We start from the raw sequence: 21,900 nt of genomic DNA, 5'->3' as shown, positions 1-21,900 counted from the left end.
ACGAGAGGAGACGAGAGAGATGAAGTGGAGAGAGAAGGGGCAAGGGCTTTTGCCCCTCGCCCGAGGCGCTTGTGTCTTTTAAAAGACACAGGCTTCTCGATCGTTCGAGAAGCCCGATCGGGCTCGGACTCGGGTCCGGGTCCAGCTCGGATCCGACATGACGGGCAAACCGCAACACGTGTTCGATTTTTTTTTTTAAACGAGCTTTACAATACTGCCCTACACAGAGGGCTTAAACGAAATAATAAAATGGCTTATTACAGACCCCAAATGAATTGAATTGAATAAAATAAAATATAAAAACCTAATCTAAAACTAAAAGAAAGGTCTTCAGTGCTTGAGTCCTTGTCCCCTTGTGTTCCCTTCTTCTGAATTGATTTGCTTCCCTTTTGTCCTTCCTTCTTTAGGTAATGTTTGTTTTCTTGAACTTTTGATTTTCTGAGGGCTCCCTGAGGGCACTTCTGAGGGCTTGAGGGGACCTCAGAGGGTACTTTTAGGCCATGAAAAGGGCTCTACCGCACTCTCCAAACGCTTCCCTGCAAGAATAAAAAACACAAAACACAGCAGAACGAAGAAAACTAAACTAATTCTAGACTTGAAAATCAGGAAGAACATGATTTATACTAACTACAACACTAAAGACAAAATAGCATAACAACCTAACAACTGTGTAACTAAGCATATAAGAAAGAAAGTTGCACATGAAAAACAGTCTCAGAAACAAATAAATCAATACTATATGAACTAAATGGCTAATGAAACATTAATAAATTCATGTAATACTTGAAATCACAATAGATGGAATAACTAATAAAGTAAATAGCCGATGTATAACAAATAAATTGCAGCTAGATATACTATAGACAACGAATGCAAGACGTGAATTTCAAACAACCACTAAAACGACTTCAAACCAGCCTAACCTAAAACACATTAAACCATCTAACTATTTAACTAAAAAAACCCGTGAATAAACACTATCGACTAACCAAATTTATCATCACATGAACTTAAAATAGTGGCATGTAGCAAACTGACTATAGCTAGTTAAATAAAAAAAAACACAACTGAATACATGATTAGTTGACTGGCACACAAGACGTTAATTCCCTACGCTGGTACTTATCTAATAGCCCCTAAGAGCATTATAACCATAGACATATAACTAACTATGAGATGAATAACTAATAAAGTAAATAACTATGAACTGCAGCCAAATATGAAATAAACTACCTGCAAAATAAAACACGTTAACAAAACTAATGAAATATGCACACCTAAAAGAAAAACGTTAATGTTAAGACTACAACAATCTAAGTCAACTCAATCAAATATACACTCAGCAAAAAAAAGAACTATCAACGATGCAGCCTCAAGCTTACTGGTGTTTTGACAGCGTCAAACACGCGATAGCATGTTTGACGTTGTCTTGCTAAAAACAATCCTTCATAGCGTGAACCGCTGTGTTGGATATAAAAAAAATAAAATAAAAAAAGTAATAAGAACTAGTTAACCAATAAGACTAATAAAGACAATGACGTTGCAGGTTGAATGATCTAAACAATAGAGAACTTAATAACATCATACGCGATGCTTACCAATAAAAAAAAATGTTAGTTGTTAACCTATTTATAACATGTAAATCGACTTTAGTAAAAATCACTATCAACATCAAATGCCTTAATCAATGAACTACAAGTTTAATACAAAAATGCATGCAGATCTAATAAAAACTATATGTTGAAAATAAAACAAGATCAAATCATGCAATATGTGATGAAAATAAAAACAAAAACTAACTATGATGCATGTGATGCCATGATCCTAAGCTATGGAGATGGGGGAAAAGAAACAAACCATACGATCTGCTTCTGATGGAGGGGTTGAGAAGAGAAGGTGGTCAATCCAGCTGCATTCACGCTGCCCCGACGAAGAGGAAGAGGTTTCCGATGACAAAAGGGTTCGAAGCTTGAAGAAAAAGAAGAAGGGAAGAACAAGGAGAGAAAGAAATTGGTAAAAGAGATGGGAGAAGCAAGGGAGAGAGAGAAAAGGGAGGCAAGAAGAAGGGGAGGCAAGAGACTGCTGGAAAAACGTTTTTCCCGGCCCTCTAAACTACTATTTATAAGCCTAATTAGGTTAAAACAATGTTTTCAAAAGAGTCTGAATATTTTCGATAATTTCCAAAACAAGGTTTCTTATGAAAACATGTTTTTCTAAAAATCGAAACTTACTAAAGTAATTAAATATTAGCTAATACCAACCTAAGCTAACTAAACTACAATTAAGAAATTCTAAATCTAATAAAAACACTAAAAATACAGGGAAAGCTTTGAAAAATATGATTTTCTGATAAAATTCAATTGAATGCGGTTTCTCGAAACTAACGATAAAACTGGGTTTTTTAAAGCGATTTTAACATGAATCATGCATAAATAATGATTAATAAAATGTGAATATTATGCATGATCACTAAGCTACCCTAGGAACCTAACTTGACCTCGGAGATTTTACCCATTTGGTATATCCGCGAGCAACGGTAATTAAAAAAATGAACTTAAATTGTGTGCATTTAATAGACATATGCATATGAAAAGAAAATTCTAATAAGAGGTAATAATTTACTAATGCATTGAACTGAAGTCATGCATATTCCTGCTATACATTAGATCATGCATGTTTACTTGTTCTCTTAACTGTTAAATGTTGGTGAATACATAATGTTGATCTATAATGCATGTTAAATGATTTTATTGCTTAAGTCGTGATCCCTGTTATTTATTAAATGTCTCCTCATGCTTAATAATTGTTTCTATTGCATGAATGCTTAATCAAATTATTAATTTGTCATAATTGCTTACCTCTAAGTTATTGCATGAATTCTTATTTGTATTCGTTATGCTCATTTATTTCATTAAAGGGATTCGTACGCAGAATTCCTTGGATTTCTGACACCCCTACTTTTGTGGTTTTCGCAGTCGCAGGTGATCAGTGAAGCGACTTGCTTCTGAGAGAGCTATGAGTGTTACACGTTTGCTAGACAGTTTCACAGATAGACAGTGTGGCTTTGTTTTTCCTTACTTTTAATTTACATTTAATTATTCATGCACTTTGAATTTCCTTATGCAAATTGTCTCGAGACTATCATTAATTATTCAATAAAAGTTTGGTTTGGATGATAAATGTAAGGTCTCTTGTGGTTGGTTGTTTTATCCAATTGAGAGTAGAACTGTAAAGGCCCCGGTCTTTGGGAATATTTCTACAATGGTTTTAAAAAAAAAATCCGCATTTTCAAGGGATATGAGTTGGGGTCGTTACAGTCAGTCTACATATGTCTCTTGTTTTTTTTTAAAGTACCCGGCCCAACCAACCCAGTTGACTGGGCCCTGTTAGGGCCAGTTGCCCAGCCAACAGTAAGTTGGCTGGGGCTCTTTCAAAACCAGATTTTATAACAAAATCTTGTATATATATATACATATATATTATCAGTTAGCCTTTTAAACATTATGCCCAGCCAACAAATGGTTGGGCCAGGATGAAGTGTCAAGGTCTGACAGGCCAGCCAAACCTAGTTCGGCTGGGCTGCCAGCCAGCCCTTTAAATGGATATACATACCTAGACACACCCGTATTAACAGATTTCGCTGTCATAAACAATGCATATGCTGATTCAAGTTCATGCCAGATCTGTTAGTGGCGACATTGACAATAGTAGCTTTAGCACAGGAGCGGAATGTTTGCGAGAATTAAAAGGCAATCTAGAAGTACTCATGTTTGTTTATGGGAATGTTAGTCAAATCTTAGAAATTGAAGTTGTTAAAAATTAAAATTTCTAGAGATAAAATTGCCTTTATAAAGTGCTTTTATCCATCTCTCTATCATTATAAAGTATTTAAGTCTTCGTGACAAGGTCTTTTGGGAGTTGAGAACACTCTCCCATGGACACAGTCATATTTATATGTAGCAACACAACATTGCACCTGGTGACTGGATATAACATGCACTTCTGTACACGATCAAACATGTGATGGACATAGTCAATACCATGCTTGTCACTTCATTTATCTTGTCAATTACTACTTTTGTTTTCATATTCTGTCATTAGAATGAACTGATGATATTTGTGAATATGGGCCTTACATTGCTATATCCGAAGATATACTCTTACATTGTACAATATTTTCTATTTTCCTATAATTCCATTGTAAGCATGTTCATGTCTTTTATTTTCAGAACATGTCTCTGTCTATACTCCATATTTGTGTAGTATCCCATGACTCGACATGTCTCTATGTGACTTGTTGTTGTGGTACACTGAAGTAGTTGAGGTGCTATATATGCTATCATTTCCATGAAATAAATTCTGCTTTAGGATGAAAGAGGCATACACAGAAATTTATTATTTATTTATTTTTAAGGATGTATGAAATAAAAAAAAATGAATCCATGGAAAAGGATCCATAGATCCTCTTTCATGTATTATAGAGTAGACATATAGATCTACTCATTTTTTTAAAGGATTTACATCTAAATCTTGCATAGAATCGAACCGGCATTCGATTTCTCATTTGGATTCAAAAGAGAAGACCCGTACCTTATAGGAATCGAGGAAAACCCCTTAATGGATGGTTGGATCCTCCTCTTCTTCTACCTCCTCCTTCCTCTTATTCTCTTCCTTTTTCCTTCTCTCTTTCCCTCTTTCTTTCTCTTTCTCTTTCTCTCTCCTTTCCTCTCTTTCTCTCTTCCTTTCCTTTTCTTTCTTTCTTCTCTTTTTTTTTCTTTTGTTTAAGAGTCAAGAGGGGGTGACGCCCCCTCTTCTCCAGCCCTTTTTAGATGGACTGGAGAATGTGGGTTTCCCTCTTGGACCCTCTTCTTTCTTGCCCTTTTTCAAAAACATCCATTTCCTAAAACTTGACTTCTTTGAAAAATTCTATATATTTTATTTTCAAACCTTATTTCTTAAAAACTCTCAAGACCTCTTAGGTAAGCACGAGGTCCCATTTTAGGAAACCCTAGTCAGCCCCCATTACCAACTCGGAATTAATAAAATTAATTAATTAAATAAATAATTATTAAGTATTTATTAATTATTAATTGTTCAAAAGCTTTCAAAAATAGTCAAATTGACTAGGAAGACTTTTTATACTTAATTAACTCTAATTTAAAGCTGTAAATATGTTGGGCATGGATTTGGATCTGGATCCAGATCTAATATCCAAATCCAACTCCACAAATCCAAGTGGATTTCGGATTGGACCAAATCCAGATTAATATGGGTCTTGGCTATAGAGCTTGATTGTCCATATTAATTTGGGTCAAACCCATCGGGTACGATCCGATCCAAATCCGGATCCAGTTTAACAAACTGCTCCCTTTTTGTAAAAACGGGATTTTCGGGTCAACCGAAACTCGAAATCAGCAAAGTAACATATCGTTGCGCTCAGCATTTCGAGACGAATCCAACGACATATTACACTGCTATCAAATTCCAAATTTTGCCCAAAAATAATCCAAATTTCACTCAAATTTCACTTGAATTTAAAGGTTGAAAATAAAACTCTTTCTTACGCTTCAATTGGCTCGTCTCGACCTTGTAAATGAGACCTGAGTCAGGCTCACACTCAAAAACATCGGTCTAAATAATGGGGTCCAACCAATTTTTCTCTCAGACTTAGCCAAATTTTCGAAAAATCATAATTTGGCTAAGCGTGAAAAAACACGATATTACATACCCAAACTTGCCAACTTTGGGTTCGATGCAGGTTGAAATGAACCAGACCCGATATCTGGTTTGAACCGAAGATAGAGCGATGCAGACTCCATAGGATCGATCCGTACGGGATTCAGATCGACCGGGGATCCAAAAAACCCATTTGATCGAAGCGGGTCGAGTACGTATGCAGGGTTTAGATGGAGATCTAAATGACCCGAGCCCAGAGGGGCATTTACGAAAGAAACTTAGGAATGAGGAGTAAAAATGGAAGAAATTTAAGAATTGTGGAGGGGTAGGTTAGGGTTTTCCAATGGAGGGGACCCCAATCTATGGGGAGCTGCCACGTGGCAACTTCCTCTCTCTCTCTCTCTCTCTCTCTCTCTCTCTCTTTACATGACACCCCTCTCCCTTATCCTCTCACTCTCTCTTCTCATTATCTCACTCTCTCTGTTCTCTCTCTTCCCTCCCTTCATAAATCACCCTCCCCCCCTCTCTCTTGTTTGCTGACACCATAGCCCCACTCGTCGGAACCACCCTCCCGTCGTCTCACGCCGTCGCTAGGGAGCCTCTCCCGCCGGCCACACATCACAACCCCCCTACCGCCATTGTCATCCCTCTCACCCTTGGTTTTCCCTTCACTCGGCACCACCACCACCTCAAACCGCACGTCACCGCCACTGCATCCCTGTCCCCGTGCCACCACCAGCTACAACCCACCGCTAGCCACCCCCCTTCTCTCTCCCCTATTCACGAGAACCCACACCTCTGTCTCTCTCCCCTCTGTTTTTTTTTTGTTACATGGGACCCAACAAGGCCACCTCTGGCCGATGTTTGCCCGTCACCGGCACAGGCCGTCGCTAATGCTCTATCACCCCTTGTTTTGTGTCTCCGCTTTCCCCCTTCTTCGGCTATCAGCCATGAGGAAGAGAGGAAGAAGAATGTAAGAGGAAAAGAAAGAGAGAAGAAAAAAGAAGAAAAAGTCATTCAAGTTGAAATATGCATGTGTGTCGAATATGATGTGATGCATGAAATGCATGAATGAATGATATGAATTTATGGGTGTTGAGTCATAGTATAAAATTTATGGGTATTAACCTGAGTGCAACTGTTGACGGGATATTGCCTAGCATGTACATTTACTATGTGAAATGACATGCATTGAGAAGTTCTTGAAAATTAAGAAAATTGCACTATATGTCATTTTGAAAGATGAGGTAACATTGGCTCATACTATTGAGGTCGAGCAAGTAGGTCAAAAGTGAAAATGCGTCTACACTAACCCTATGAGAATTGTGGTCCAGTCGAACGTGAACTAAGGCAGTCCCGTTGGGTCAAATGTGAACCCTTCCCCTACCACGGCAAATTAAGGGGACTTTGTGCTCTGATACACATGGTGGAGTTTGAGCTACAACTGTATGTGAATAGTAGTGTGCCTACGATGTTCTAATCCGAGTGACAACGTAACGATGACTCTGGTGCTAGTCTCTTGTTCTCATGAGGATTAAAATGTAAACATTACCAATTGTGTGAATGAACACCCCAGAGAGGCTTGAGTACCCATAGTTGACCAAGCGTGGTGCCCGGGGGTAAGATGATGAAATTTAAGTTTTATGTTTGTAAGCGTTGCATGAATTGTAAAAGAAAGGTAATGGAAAGAAAGAAAAATACTTATGCATGAGGTACGTCATGGCATGTCTATATAATTGTATCCATAAACTGTTTATGAGTATGCTCATACATTTAAATTGATATCTACATGATTGCATGCTTAATTGCATGCACGGATTGCATGTGAGTGTAAGTGTATGCTCGAATGACCAGTGCACATAAATGCGTGAATATAGGTACATATGATTATATGTTTGAATTATATATGTACTTACACATAAAGATATACGTAAGTTGTATGCTTTATTTATGCATAGATATTTGCATAAGATTGTATGCTTAAGTATGCAAAAATGTATGCGTGTATGGTATGTTTGAGAGTGCATGAATGGTTTGCTTGTTAAGACCTAGTAAGGGTTTATAGAATTGTCACGCTTCGTTTCTTTTCTCTTTTCAGCTCCACGGGAATAGACGAACGGATATCGAGGGACACGAGGACTGCTGTGTTGGACTAGACTGTACTACTGTTTTTTTTTTTTGGTGTTTTGTGTACAAACTTTGAAATTTCATTTATGAAATAATGAAATCTTTTTGTAATATTCAAATTGTTATGGTATGGTTTGATTTTAACTCTGTAACGTGCCCGAGTTTGGGGATGGTTTTGAATTGGTTTGAAAAAGTCTTCCATCGTATTCTAAAAAAAATCCCCTCGAGTCGAGTTGGGGTGTTACATTAATAGACTGGAGTTGTTAACTTCCCCAATGCTTTAGGGACTTGAGCTAATAAAAGAAGGTTAGATGCACATTTGAAATAGTAATAACATACTTGTAGCAATGTCTAAATGCAAGGTAAAACAACCATGACACATGCACATTGCTAATAGGTCTCTATAATGGCAAAATGTATTTTTGTGCAAGAATAATGATTAACCGCCAAGTACAACATATATCCAATCAATGGAATTTCAATGGTTGAATATAGATCAACAATGCATAAATACTGATCAGCTAGATGAATAATATATGTGCCAATCTAATGGAGAACAACCAAATATCATTACTCATGATCAAACTTACCTGCATACCACCTTGAAATGAAAAAGAGCCCTGTGGATGTTTTCTTTTTCCTGTTAAAACACTCTGATCACCTTTTCTTTCATTTCTTTTTGAGATTTTCGATTTAATAAATCCAAGTATGATGGAGCCATACCTAATCAGAAAAGAAACCAATTCTTTCTCAAACTAAACATAACGAACAATGATTCTTAATGCAATCCACAAATTCAAATGTTTTAGCTGGAATAATCAAAATCATTTATGATCCATCACAATGACAATTTCCCCATTTTTATATAAACTAATTTCCACAAGTACTATTTGAGCATCCCACTAAAGTATAGATGCAAACATTCACTTAATATTCTACATACAAAATTTATGTTATTGTAGTCTAATTCACGTTAAGGCAGTAAGACATGGCTCTCAAAATCGATTAGGGGTGAGAGGAAAGAAAGATAGAAGAAATAAGTCTATTTGTGGCTTGAGTTGAATGTATCTCATTCGAGAATAAAAAATATACAATAGAATGCTCTGTTTTAGGGTTACCATAAGAAGAATAAGATAAAACAAGAAAATACCCACACTAATAATAAATTATAGATATGTAGACAAGAAACACAGTGACAATCATGCCTCTACTACAAGTTTTCACATTCCCTCTCAAGCTTGAGATGGTTGGAAACAAGTGTAAAACTGTGCAGTAGGTTGTGCTTTAGTAAAGAAGTTGGCAAGCTGATGAATAGATTGAACATAAGGTAATGAGATGATCCCATTAAGGTATTTGTCTCACATAATGATAATTGATCTTTATGTACTTTGTGTGCTCATGAAACTTAGGATTCTTAACAATATGAATGGCACTTTATTATAATACATTGTTGTGCAAAGAAAAGTTCTACTTCCATGTCTTTGATAAGCCAACATGGTCATACAGTGTCTGCTATGGTCTGATCCATAATTCTATACTCTGCTTTTCTTAGTTGACAAAGTGATCCTTTATGCAAAACCCTACCATAGAGCATTGACTACTAGGACATCCCTCAAAGTTGTAACTATAATAACAAGTGAGCTTAAGAGAAGACATTAATGAAAAGAATAAAGCATACTGCATGATATCTCGAAAATATTTAATAACCTTCAATATTGCTACCAATATAAACTAACCACATGAACTACATAAGCAGCATCTATCCTGGAAATAATCAGATAAATCAAGCTACCAAATAACAATAAATAGTAGGGTCACCAAGCAGCTTTCTATCAATAGCTTGAAGCTTCATATGAATTGTGTAAGCGATATCTGTAAGACCCGTGTCTTTAAAAAAAATTGGATCCAGGTTGGATCCAACCCGGATCCGAGTCAACACTCCCTCCCCCCCCCCCTCGTGTTCTATTTAAACCCCCCATAGGGGGGGGTTCTTTTCAAAACACCCGAAACGAGACCCCCCCCCCCCCGACGTCTTCCCTGCTCACCTCGAGTCCCACACAATGCCTCACCCCTCCTGACTCTCACCCAAGGTTGCCAAACTAGGAAGCGAAAGCAGGAAACGATACGGGAAGCGAGGCATTTTAAAATTTATATTCGGGAAGCGAAGTTTCAATTTAAAAGCAAAACATTAAAAAAATGAAGCAATATGGTAATTGAATAGGAATCGAACAAGAAATAAATAAAAACTAAAATAAAATTGATCATTCTTATATTTCATGATTTTTCAGTAAAAGAGTTAAATTTTTGTTAAAATCTAACAATACAACAACAACAACTACGCCTTCATCCCAAAACAATTGGGGTCGGCGATATGAACCAACAAAGAAAATCATTCTGTGTCTTCCACATGAATCCTTCTCCTCCAATCATTTCTATTCAATGCCATGTCCTCGGTGAGGTTCAAAGCATTCATATCCTTTCCTATCATCTCCATCCAAGTCTTCCTAGGCCTACCCCGACCTCTTTTAACTAATATATTTTCCCATTTCTACATCCTTCTAACTGGAGCATCATTAGGCCTTTGCCGAATATGTCCAAACCACCGTAAACGATTCTCTCTCATCTTATTTTCAATGGGTGCAACGCCTACCTTCTTACGTATCTCCTCGTTCCGAATCTTATCTTTTATTGTATTTCCACACATCCATCTAAGCATACGCATCTCAGCTACACTCATTTTTTTAATATGATGTCTCTTGGCAGCCCAACATTCCGTACCATATAGTAAAGCGGGCCTAATAGTCGTCCTATAAAACTGTCCCTTCAACCGCAATGGCATTCTACGATCGCACAACACTCCAGTTGCACTTTTCCATTTCATCCACCCAACCTTTATCCTATGATTTACATCTCCATCAATTTCTCCATACTTTTGAATGATAGATCCCAAATATTTGAAACAGTCATCCACCGGTATTTTTTGCTCACCAAGCTTCACTACACTCCCATCACTACTTCGTTGCGTACTAAGCCGACATTTCATATATTTTGTCTTACTCTTACTCAACTTAAAACCTCTTGCTTCCAATGTCTGTCTCCATAATTCTAACTTAGCATTAACCCCAGCTCTAGACTCATCAATCAAAACAATATTATAAGCAAACAACATACACCATGACACATTTTCTTGAATTGATCTCGTAAGCTCATCCATCACTATAGCAAATAGGAAAGGGCTTAAAGCAGATCCTTGATGTAACCCAACCGTTATCGGAAAATCGGTTGTCACCCCTCCACAAGTGCGGACATTGGTTACTACTCCTTCATACATATCTTTAATTATACTAATGTACTTGAGAGAAACACCTTTCTTCATCATTGTCCACCAGAGAACGTCCCTAGGTACTCTATCATATGCCTTCTCTAAATCAATAAAAACCATATGCAAATCTTTGTTCCTCTCTCTATATCTTTCAATAAGTTGTCTAAGAAGATGTATAGCTTCCATAGTTGATCTTCCAGGCATAAAACCAAATTGATTCTCCGATATCATGACAACCTTCCTCAACCTAGACTCAATCACCCTCTTCCAAAGTTTCATAGTATGACTCATGAGTTTTATACCACGATAGTTTGTGTAATCTTGTATATCACCCTTATTCTTATATAAAGGCACCAAAGTACTCTTTCTCTACTCATTAGGCATCTTATTTGTCCGCCAAATCTTGTTAAAAAGATTTGTCAACCATTCTAAACATTTCTCTCCCAAGCATTTCCGAGCCTCGATAGGTATACCATCTGGGCCAACTGCCCTTCTTGATTTCATTTTCTTCAAAGCCTCTGCAATTTCTTTCTTTTGAATCTTGCGCATGAAGTCACGATTCATCTCATGAAAAGGAATTGAAAAGTCTCCAAGATCCTGAGAATGACTTTCATTAAATAGTTTATCAAAATAATTTTTCCATCTCTCCTTAATCTCCTCATCTTTGACTAAAACCCTTTGTGTTTCATCTTTGATACATCTAACCATACCCAGATCCCTCGATTTCCTATCTCTCATCTTTGCAAGCCTATAAATATCCTTCTCACCCTCTTTGGTATCCAACTTGTCATAAACCTCCTTATATACCTTATCCCTCGCGTTCCGAACTACTTTTTTAGCTTCCTTCTTTGTTATCATATACTTCTCCAAATTCTCATTATCATGATTTCTACTTAGATTTCTATAACACTCTCTTTTAACCTTAATAGCTAATTTGACATCCTCGTTCCACCACGATGTATCCTTACCTAGCGGTGCACCGCCTTTAGACTCACCCAATACCTCCTTAGCCACCTTTCTCATGCCACCCGCTATCTTATTCCACATAGATTCTGAATCCTCCTCGAAACACCAATCAACTTCCTTAACTACCCGCTCTACAAACATTCCTTGTTTAGCTTCTTTCAGTGCCTACCACTTAATTCTAGGATCTATCCTATGTCTATCCCTTTTGCGGTATTGTCTAATTCTAAGATCTAAAATTAAGACTCTATGTTGTGTAGCTACACTTTCTCCCGGTACAACCTTACAATCGATGCAACAACCCCTATCTCTCTTTCTAAGTACGAAAAAATCTATCTGACTCGTATTAACCCCACTTTTAAATGTTACTAGGTGAGACTCCCTCTTCCTAAACCAAGTGTTTGCTATGATCATATCATAGGACAAACCAAAATCTAAAATTCTTTCTCCACTTTCGTTTCTTTCTCCTATACCATAGCCTCCATGGATACTCTCCAATTCATCCCTACTAATGCCTACATGCCCATTAAGGTCACCGCCGATGAAAAGCCTTTCTCCATAAGATATCCCTTGTACTACTCCATCTAAATCTTTCCAAAATTGACGCTTAATGGAATCATCTAAACCTACTTGAGGTGCATAAACACTAATAATATTAATAATATTCGTACCTAATACTAATTTAATAAGTAAAATCCTATCACCCTTCCTACGGACCTCAACTACATTATCTATAAACTCACGACTCATACCAATACCTACTCCATTCCTATTCCAATTTATTCTTGTATACCAAATCTTATATCCCCAAGGTTCTATCACTTTTGCTTTCTCACCTACCCATTTGGTCTCTTGTAGACATAAAATATCAATCTTTCTCCTACACATAACATCTACTAACTCTACCAACTTACCAGTTAAAGATCCTATGTTCCAAGTGGCTAACCTAATTTTATGGTCTTGGACTAACTTCTTTACCCCCACCCGTCCAACAAAGTGAGGGAACCCTTGCCTATTTGACACCACACCCGGGCGCCGGTGTGACGCGTCGCTTCCGGGCGACAACCTAGCAACCCTTGCCCATTTATCACTGCCTCCGGGCCTATAGAGTATAGCGCGTCGCTCAGTAGGGAACACCCCAACGAAATTCTCATATTGGTTCATATTCATAGGGTATGACTAAGTTTTTATGTTGGCTGTCAGAGGCCTACCGCAACCCTCCTCCTTTATCCGGGCTTGGGACCGGCAGTGTATAACTAAACAGTTATACACAGGCGGAGAGAAAATACATAGGGTATGACTAAGTTTATAACTGTTTATAACTAAACAGTTATAAACAATTTAAAATCTAACAATGATGGTTATTAATTTAAAGAAAGTACATGGAAAGTGAGTGAAAGCGTAAGAGAAAATACATGAAAAACATAAAACGAAACGTGAGAAAAACATATAGGAAGCATAGACCATGTGTGTGGGAAGCATAAAAGAAGTGTAGGGGAATCGAGATTCCCATAAAGTTTCGGAAGCGAGAAGTATCGCGCTTCCGAAGCGAGAAGTATCGCGCTTCCGAAGCGAGTTTCTGGGAAGCGAGCTTCCCACCTACCTAAGAAGCTTTCGGTAACTATGCCCTCGCCTGAGTCACGTCGACACAACCCGAGCCCCCTCTCGAAACCCTCGTCGGGATCCCTGCTCGCCAAAGATCCCCGACCCTCTTGTATCCCTCTCTCACATTGACTCTCTTTTCCTCCCATCCCTCTCTCCTGTTCACGTCGGAGCCCCCCTTTTCATGCCGAAAACCCGATGCCCCGCCTCTCTCTCTCTATGTAAGCCCTTCATACCCCTTGAAAATGTAGAATTTTTTTTTTAAACTATTGCGGCAATCTTCCCAGAGACTCGGGCCTTTACAGTTCCAATCAGAGTTAGATAACCAATCAAACCACCAGAGATCTTATATTTATCATTCACACCATAGCAAGCCAAATTTTATTAATTAAGTAATAATGGTCTCGAGACAATTGCATAAGAAAATCAGAGTGCAGAGACAATTAAATGTAAAGAAAAAGTAAGAAAAAGCCAAGTCACGTTGTCCATCTGTGAAGCTGGCTAGCAAACGTGTAGCACTCGTAACTCTCTCAGAAGCAAGTCGTTTCACTGATCCCCTGCAGCTCTTAAAACCACAAAAGTAGGGGTGTCAAAAATTTAAGGAATTCTGTGTACGAATCCCTCTAATGAAACAAGTAAGCAAAAAGAATACAGATAAGAGTTCATGCAATAGCTTAGAAAAATATTATTGTAATAAGAACATGGTTCAGATAAGCATTTAGAACATTTAGCATATAACAAGATATACTACCATGCATTCAATCAAACAAGGCAAGTAGAGAAGCAAGTAAATATGCATGATCTAATGCATAACAGGAAAATGCATGATATTTGTGCACATGCATGAATACTTTATTATCTTTGAGCAAATTCTCTTATTATATGCGTACCCCTATTAGCATACACACAATTTAAGTTTCTCTTTTTATTATCGTTGCGCGCGGATACACCAAACAGGTAAAAATTCCCGATATCAAGTAGGGTTCTCAGGATAACTTAGCACACAAGTAATATTTTATTACTAGATTCCAAACTTAGCCCCCGACCGAATCTGTAACGACCCCAACTCATACCACTTTAACATATGGATTTTTTTTTTTTGAAACCGGTGCGGAAAAATTCTCAAAGACCCAGGGTCCTTATAGTTTCAATTCCAACTGGATAGCTAAACACCACAAAGAGACTTACAATTATCATCCAAAAGAACCAAAGCAAACCTCTTTATTTATTAATCAAGAATCAATTCCAGAGACAATGTTCTACTCAACAGAAATTAAAGTAGCAACTGACTGAAACAAAAGAACTGAAAAGGATAATAAAACTAAAAGACAAGAAGAAAGAGTGACTCTATCCACTAATGAAGTTGTCAAGAACCAAATGTAGCTCTCGTAACCTCCTAGTAGTTGCCGATTTCACTGATCATCTGTTCCTATGAAAAACCAAGAAAGCAAGGTGTGAGAATCGAAATCCTGAGCACAACTACTTTTTAGTGAAACAGGAGAGACAAAGGGTTAAGATAAGATATCATGCAACATTTGAGAAAAATACACATATGACAATTTATAGCATTTAAGAAATTTTTCATGCAACAATTATAAGTGCTAAGCATGCAGAAACCTTAAATTAGTAGCAAATCACAAACCCTTAACATGCAATAAGAAGTACACATCATATACTTACCATCATGAAATAATTGAGGGAATAATTAAAATATGCATGATCTAATGCATAGCAGGAAAATGCATGATTTTTGTGCAATGCATGAATCCTTTTGTTATCTTTCATTTAAGTTTTTCTTTTTCCATATGCATGCCCAATTAAATGTATACAACTTTAAGTTCCTCTTTTTAATTATCATTGTCCGCGGATACACCAAACGGGTACAATCTCCGAGGTCAAGTTAGGTTCTCAGGGTAGCTTAGCACACAATTTGTATTTTATTACTGGGTCCCCAACTTAGACCTCGACCGAATCACCTTCGGATCATTAGACCTCCACATCTAGTGTCGGAGACACAAGGGACACCCCACGCCCATTAGTGTCACTTTCTTGATACCAAAACAACAGTTGTGTCAAAACACCCTACCCCCAAGTAAAGTGGAGGACTCTCCTTAAAACCGTGGCAAAGAGAAGGAACCTCAATATCGGGTTCAAGGGACAAAATAAAGCACACAGTTTTTGTATCCTCATACTCTCCCCAAGACCGAAACTCTAAGATCCTCATTCTCTAGATGGGAGATCCTAGAATGTATATTACACTGTTCTAAATTATTATCTTTTATTAAGAGACAATTCTTTATGTTTTGCAAGACCATATGCAAAAATAAAAGTAAAAGCTCGCATCCACCCTTACGAGACTCCAGCCCGTGAGGACAACAAGAACAGTGTAGTAGTGTGCAATACCAATATGTGTGGTTTAAGTGATGCATTTAAATATATATAAAAAACAACCAAGTCCACGGCTCTCCAGGCCGGTGATGATCCATTAGGCCATCGATGCATCACATATCAAAACCAAAGTAATGTGTTATTTATAACATCAAACCAATGTGTCAAATGCACGTGCATCCATGCGAAACAAAGTCAATCATAGGCATGTAATTTCTCAAATCATATGTGTCCTTGCCATGTGTATTTCCTACTTCAATATACACGTGTTCGTGCCAATGCATACTCCCTTGAGTGTGTGTGCACGTGAACAAACCCCTTCATTATGCATGTTCATGTTAAGTGAAACATAGGGTTTGCATAACATAATTTTCATGATATTTTCATGATTTGTTGCATAATCATAGCACTACTCATGTCAAATTAAATTCTGCATGTGGCAAATTTGCACTCCACCTACCCAACCAATCCATCTCACATGAGAATACTCAATTGCAATTACAATAGAAATAAAAATTTGGATTTACATGCATTCATCTATATACTCATAAATCTTTTTTTTTTCTTTTTCCTTGGGATAACACACGCTCACCCAGCCAATCATTCAGTTGGGCCTGTTCAGCCCACATCCCGTAAGCATAAAAACAATCAGGTTTCATCACACACGGTTCATTGCATAGCCATATATCAACCTATGCCCAGCCAACCCCTATTGGCTGGGCCTAACAGCGGTTACACAGGCCCGATTCGGGCTTGTGTATGCTGTCAAACCAAACAACATAGCACATAGGAACAGAGAAACATATGTATAACCCTATATACATATTTTTTTTTCTATTGAACAGCCTAGCCCAGCCGACCCTGTCGGCTGGGTCTGACAACATATACACAGGCCCAGTTTGGGCCTGTGCATGCTGTCAGGAAACAAACAGTAAGCGATAAAAATTATAAACAACTTATTTAAATTTTTGGTTTTTGTTAATCTTTCCTTTGAGTCACCTTTTTTTTTGTCTTTTGTATTACCTGTGCTACATCTTCTTAGGCATCAATTTGGTTTTATGCTCGGAAGATCAACTATGGAAGCTATATATCTTCTTAGACAACTTATTGAGAGAAATAGAGAGAGGAACAAAGATTTGCATATGTTTTTATTGATTTTGAGAAGGCATACGATAGAGTACCTAGGGACGTTCTCTGGTGGACATTGATGAAGAAAGGTGTTTCTCTCAAGTACATTAGTATAATTAAAGATATGTATGAAGGAGTAGTAACCAATGTCCGCACTTGTGGAGGGGTGACAACCAATTTTCCTATAACGGTTGGGTTACATCAAGGATCTGCTTTAAGCCCTTTCCTATTTGCTATAGTGATGGATGAGCTTACGAGATCAATTCAAGAAAATATGTCATGGTGTATGTTGTTTGCTTATAATATTGTTTTGATTGATGAGTCTAGAGCTGGGGTTAATGCTAAGTTAGAATTATGGAGACAGACATTGGAAGCAAGAGGTTTTAAGTTGAGTAAGAGTAAGACAAAATATATGAAATGTCGGTTTAGTACGCAACGAAGTAGTGATGGGAGTGTAGTGAAGCTTGGTGAGCAAAAAATACCGGTGGATGACTGTTTCAAATATTTGGGATCTATCATTCAAAAGTATGGAGAAATTGATGGATATGTAAATCATAGGATAAAGGTTGGGTGGATGAAATGGAAAAATGCAACTGGAGTGTTGTGCGATCGTAGAATGCCATTGCGGTTGAAGGAAAAGTTTTATAGGACGACTATTAGGCCCGCTTTACTATATGGTACGGAATGTTGGGCTGCCAAGAGACATCATATTAAAAAAAAGAGTGTAGCTGAGATGCGTATGCTTAGATGGATGTGTGGAAATACAATAAAAGATAAGATTCGGAACGAGGAGATACGTAAGAAGGTAGGCGTTGCACCCATTGAAAATAAGATGAGAGAGAATCGTTTACGGTGGTTTGGACATATTCGGCAAAGGCCTAATGATGCTCCAGTTAGAAGGATGGAGAAATGGGAAAATATATTAGTTAAAAGAGGTCGGGGTAGGCCTAGGAAGACTTGGATGGAGATGATAGGAAAGGATATGAATGCTTTGAACCTCACCGAGGACATGGCATTGGATAGAAATGATTGGAGGAGAAGGATTCATGTGGAAGACACAGAATGATTTTCTTTGTTGGTTCATATCGCCGACCCCAATTGTTTTGGGATGAAGGCGTAGTTGTTGTTGTTGTATTACCTGTGCTACAGGCCCGCACCCAGCCGACTGGGTCGGCTGGGCCTGCCGCACACGGCCAGCAGGTTGGCAGTCAACCGAGTAGCACTCGGTTGGCTGCCAGCCAGCTGATCATACCCACCTGTATAGAAACAGGTTCTTCTTTCTATGTTTCTATATTTTCTTTGTTTTTGTTTTTTTTAAACAGCCCAGCCCAGCCGACCCTGTCGGCTGGGTCTAACAGCATGTACACAGGCCCAGTTTGGGCTTGTGCATGCTATCAAGAACAACATAAGTATTAAGCCAAAAAGACTATTTATCTTTATTATTATAAACTCTCTTTTTTTATTCCATTAACTGTACAGCCCAGCAGATGCATAGGCCTGATCCGGCCTGTGTATGCTTGTTAGGAACAGCCAGCATGAATAAAAAATTTTGGTACCTATATTATCTTGAAAAAAAAGAAGGGTATATGCCCAGCCGATCGCACGGCTGGGCCCACTACCATGAGGATGGCCTGATCGGCCAACCGAACTGGGTTCGGTTGGTCTGTCAGCCATCACGCACGCAAATCCGAAAGGTCACCTATATTTTTTTTTTTTTGAGAAACAATAACATACAGAAAATACATATGGGTATTAAGGGAAATCGAAAACCCACTGCCCCACCATGGATTTCCATCAAAAAGATGCATGAAAATCCATCTTCACCCTATTTCTCACTCGTTTCAAGAAAAAGTATCCGTACCTTTGATGAAAAATACGAAGAAGAGCTGTGGAAGGAGCTTGGGTTGAGGATCAATGGCCTCCAAAACCTCCTCTTCCTCCTCTCTTTCTCTCTCTTTCCCTCTTTTTCTTCTTTTCTTTTTTCCCCTTCTCTTTTTTTCTTTACTTGAAGGTGAGGGAGAGGGGGTCACGTTACCCCTTCTCCCGCCCTCTCTCTTGAGTGGAAACTCTCCCTCTCTCTCTCTCTCTTAGTTTCCAAAAATTTTGGAACTCCTTAATTTAACTTTTTTTTAAAACAATTCTAACTTTCCTAAACTCTTTTAGGTAAGCATAGGGACTCTTTTGGAGAGTCTCACTCAGCCCAAAAATTAAATTTCGGAATTGATATTAATTAAATAATTATTTAATTAAGTTTTAATTTTTAATTATTAAAAATTATTTACAACTTTCCAAAAATAACCAAATTAACCCTAGAGGCTTTATAAACATAATTAACCCCAAAATAAAACTTTAAATTGAATTTAAAGCTAGGAAAGACATTGGGCATGGATTTGGATTTGGATCTGGATCCAAGATCCAAACTCATACCCATAACGAAAATGGATCCAGATTTGGACCCAAACCAGATTTAAGTAGGACCCAAATAGGACCCCAAACCATAAAAATTCAGATCATAGGCCTTGGATCTAGTCTGATCCAATCCCGGATCCATTTCGACAAACTGCTAAATTTTTAAAAAAATATGATTTTCGGGCCAACCGAAACTCAAATTTAGAAAAGTAAAATAGCATCGCGCTTAGAATTCCGAGACGCATCCAACAATATATTACACGAATACCAAATTCTGAATTTCGCCCGAAAATAACCCAAATTTCACTAGAATTTCGCTTGAATTTAAAAGTCGAAAGTACAACTCTTTACTACGTTTCGATTGGCTCGCCTCGACCTTGTCGATGAGACTTGGGTTAAACCCAAACTCTAAGACATTGGTCTAAAAATCGAGCCTTAAACTATTTTTCTACCAGACAGCCGAATTTCGAAAATTTCATGAATTGACTAAGGACCAAAAATACGCGATCTTACAGAATCACCTTCGGAACATTAGACCTTCATATCTAATGTCGAGACACTAAGGGCTTCTACATCCAATAGTGTCACTTTCTTGATATACCAAAACAACAGTTGTGTCTACACACCACCCCCAGGTAAAGTGGCGTACTCTCCCTAAAACCGTGGTCAGGAGAAAGAACCTCAATATCGGGTTCAGGGGTAGTCAATAATGCACACAGAGTTTTTGTATCCTCGTGATCCCCCAAAACCGAAACTCTAAGATTTTCATTCTAACGACGGGAGATCTCAGAATGTATATTACACTATTCTTTTTCTTTATCTTTTTATTAAAGGCCAATTATTTAGTTGCAATTCAGCATGCAAAAGCAAAGGCACAAGCTCGCATATTCCCCTGCAAGAACCATCACGAGATCACCGCCCGCAAAAAAACATAGAATAGTGCAATACAGTGCAACAACATTAATGTGATTTTTGTTATGCATTTGAAATAAATAAAAGAGGAGCAAAACCAAAGCAGTAAAACCCGAAAATTTTAGTTACAAAATATTTTAAAATATGCGAATTGGGCCTAGATCCAAATTGCAGATCCAGGACCCATAAAGGGGTTTTCCGAATAAATTTACCTCGTAAATTTGATATGTACGTATAAGTATAATAATTTTTAATTAATTAAATAATTCAGAGAATAATTATTTAATAGGGGTGCATAGATGGGTATGGGATCCATATACCAGATCCATATACATATATATATATATATATATTTTAATATATCTATATATATATGTATAATCATAAATAAATTGTAACGCCCCAAAAATCCAGGACTTGTAACTTTTAGAATAGTTTAGAAAGCTTTAAAATCATACAATAATAAGAGTTTAAATAGTACTTCAGCGGAAAATGATATTTCTAAAACCACAAGTCAATGGACTTTGAGCGCATTACAGCGTAAACTTTCCTTTGCTGAATTCCGCACAACTACTGAAATCAAATGGTTTAGAAATGCAATTTCAATGATGGAGAATTTGTTTGTTGAAACCGAAAAGAAGTTTACTAAAACAGCTTTAGTAACTCAAGGTTTAATAAAAAGAGAAATTTTGGAATACCCTTTATACCAAATTTACCAACATGTCCTCAGGAGCGAAACGTCAGGGAAAGAGCTCTATCTTGATCTCATCACGCCATCGTGTCATCGCAGACTGTAATACCTATCCAAAACCTGCCCATAAAATGGGTCAGTTTCGCTAAAAACTGGTAGGTGCACAGACATGACAATATTGAACATAATTAAGCAGAATAATTTAATATTTCAAGTAGACAGACAATTATATAGCAATTTAATTTCAACAGATTCACAGAGCAACTATCATGAGCACAATGTTAAAATTATTACAATCATTTTACTAGCACAAGTAGGCTAATTATTACAAGCAAAACACTGCACAAGAAAGTTAACTAGCAAAATACAATTCTTCATCAACCACACACACAATTCCATAAGTATTGAACCTGTTGTACCCTATAAGTTTCATACGTGCATAACTAAACACATTTTGTGATCGGATTTAAATTATGTTTCGATATTAACTGGCCAAGCAGGTACGCACAAGGCACCAAGGTTTTAAAACCCGTGACTCGGAACTTGACTCGTTCTTTATTGACTCGGGACTCGGCGGGTCAACTCGGTAACTCGGACCGGGTTTTGTTAAATTTTGATTTTAAAAGAAAACAGTATATAAATTATCATTTAAACATATAAAAGTTTATAGAATAACTTAATT

The 21,900-nt window shown here is 37.5% G+C and overlaps 1 protein-coding gene across 3 annotated transcripts in view; it reads right to left on the bottom strand.

The window, feature by feature from the left end:
• Positions 1 to 21,900, bottom strand: part of HEMG2 (Flavin containing amine oxidoreductase family) — a 183,774-nt gene that overhangs the window by 54,371 nt on the left and 107,503 nt on the right. For all 3 annotated transcript variants that reach the window (XM_089999521.1, XM_089999520.1, XM_089999518.1), the window contains exon 11: positions 8,394 to 8,526. In XM_089999521.1, coding sequence (XP_089855647.1) covers positions 8,394 to 8,526 — 133 coding nt within the window. The remainder of the gene's footprint in view (positions 1 to 8,393; positions 8,527 to 21,900) is intronic.

The sequence above is a fragment of the Nuphar pumila genome, chromosome 3 (assembly GCF_984573655.1).
Source record: "Nuphar pumila chromosome 3, dmNupPumi1.hap1.1, whole genome shotgun sequence".
Taxonomy (NCBI): Eukaryota; Viridiplantae; Streptophyta; class Magnoliopsida; order Nymphaeales; family Nymphaeaceae; genus Nuphar; species Nuphar pumila.
The sequence above is the reverse complement of the archived record's forward strand: the minus strand, read 5'-3'. Positions and strand labels throughout refer to the sequence as shown.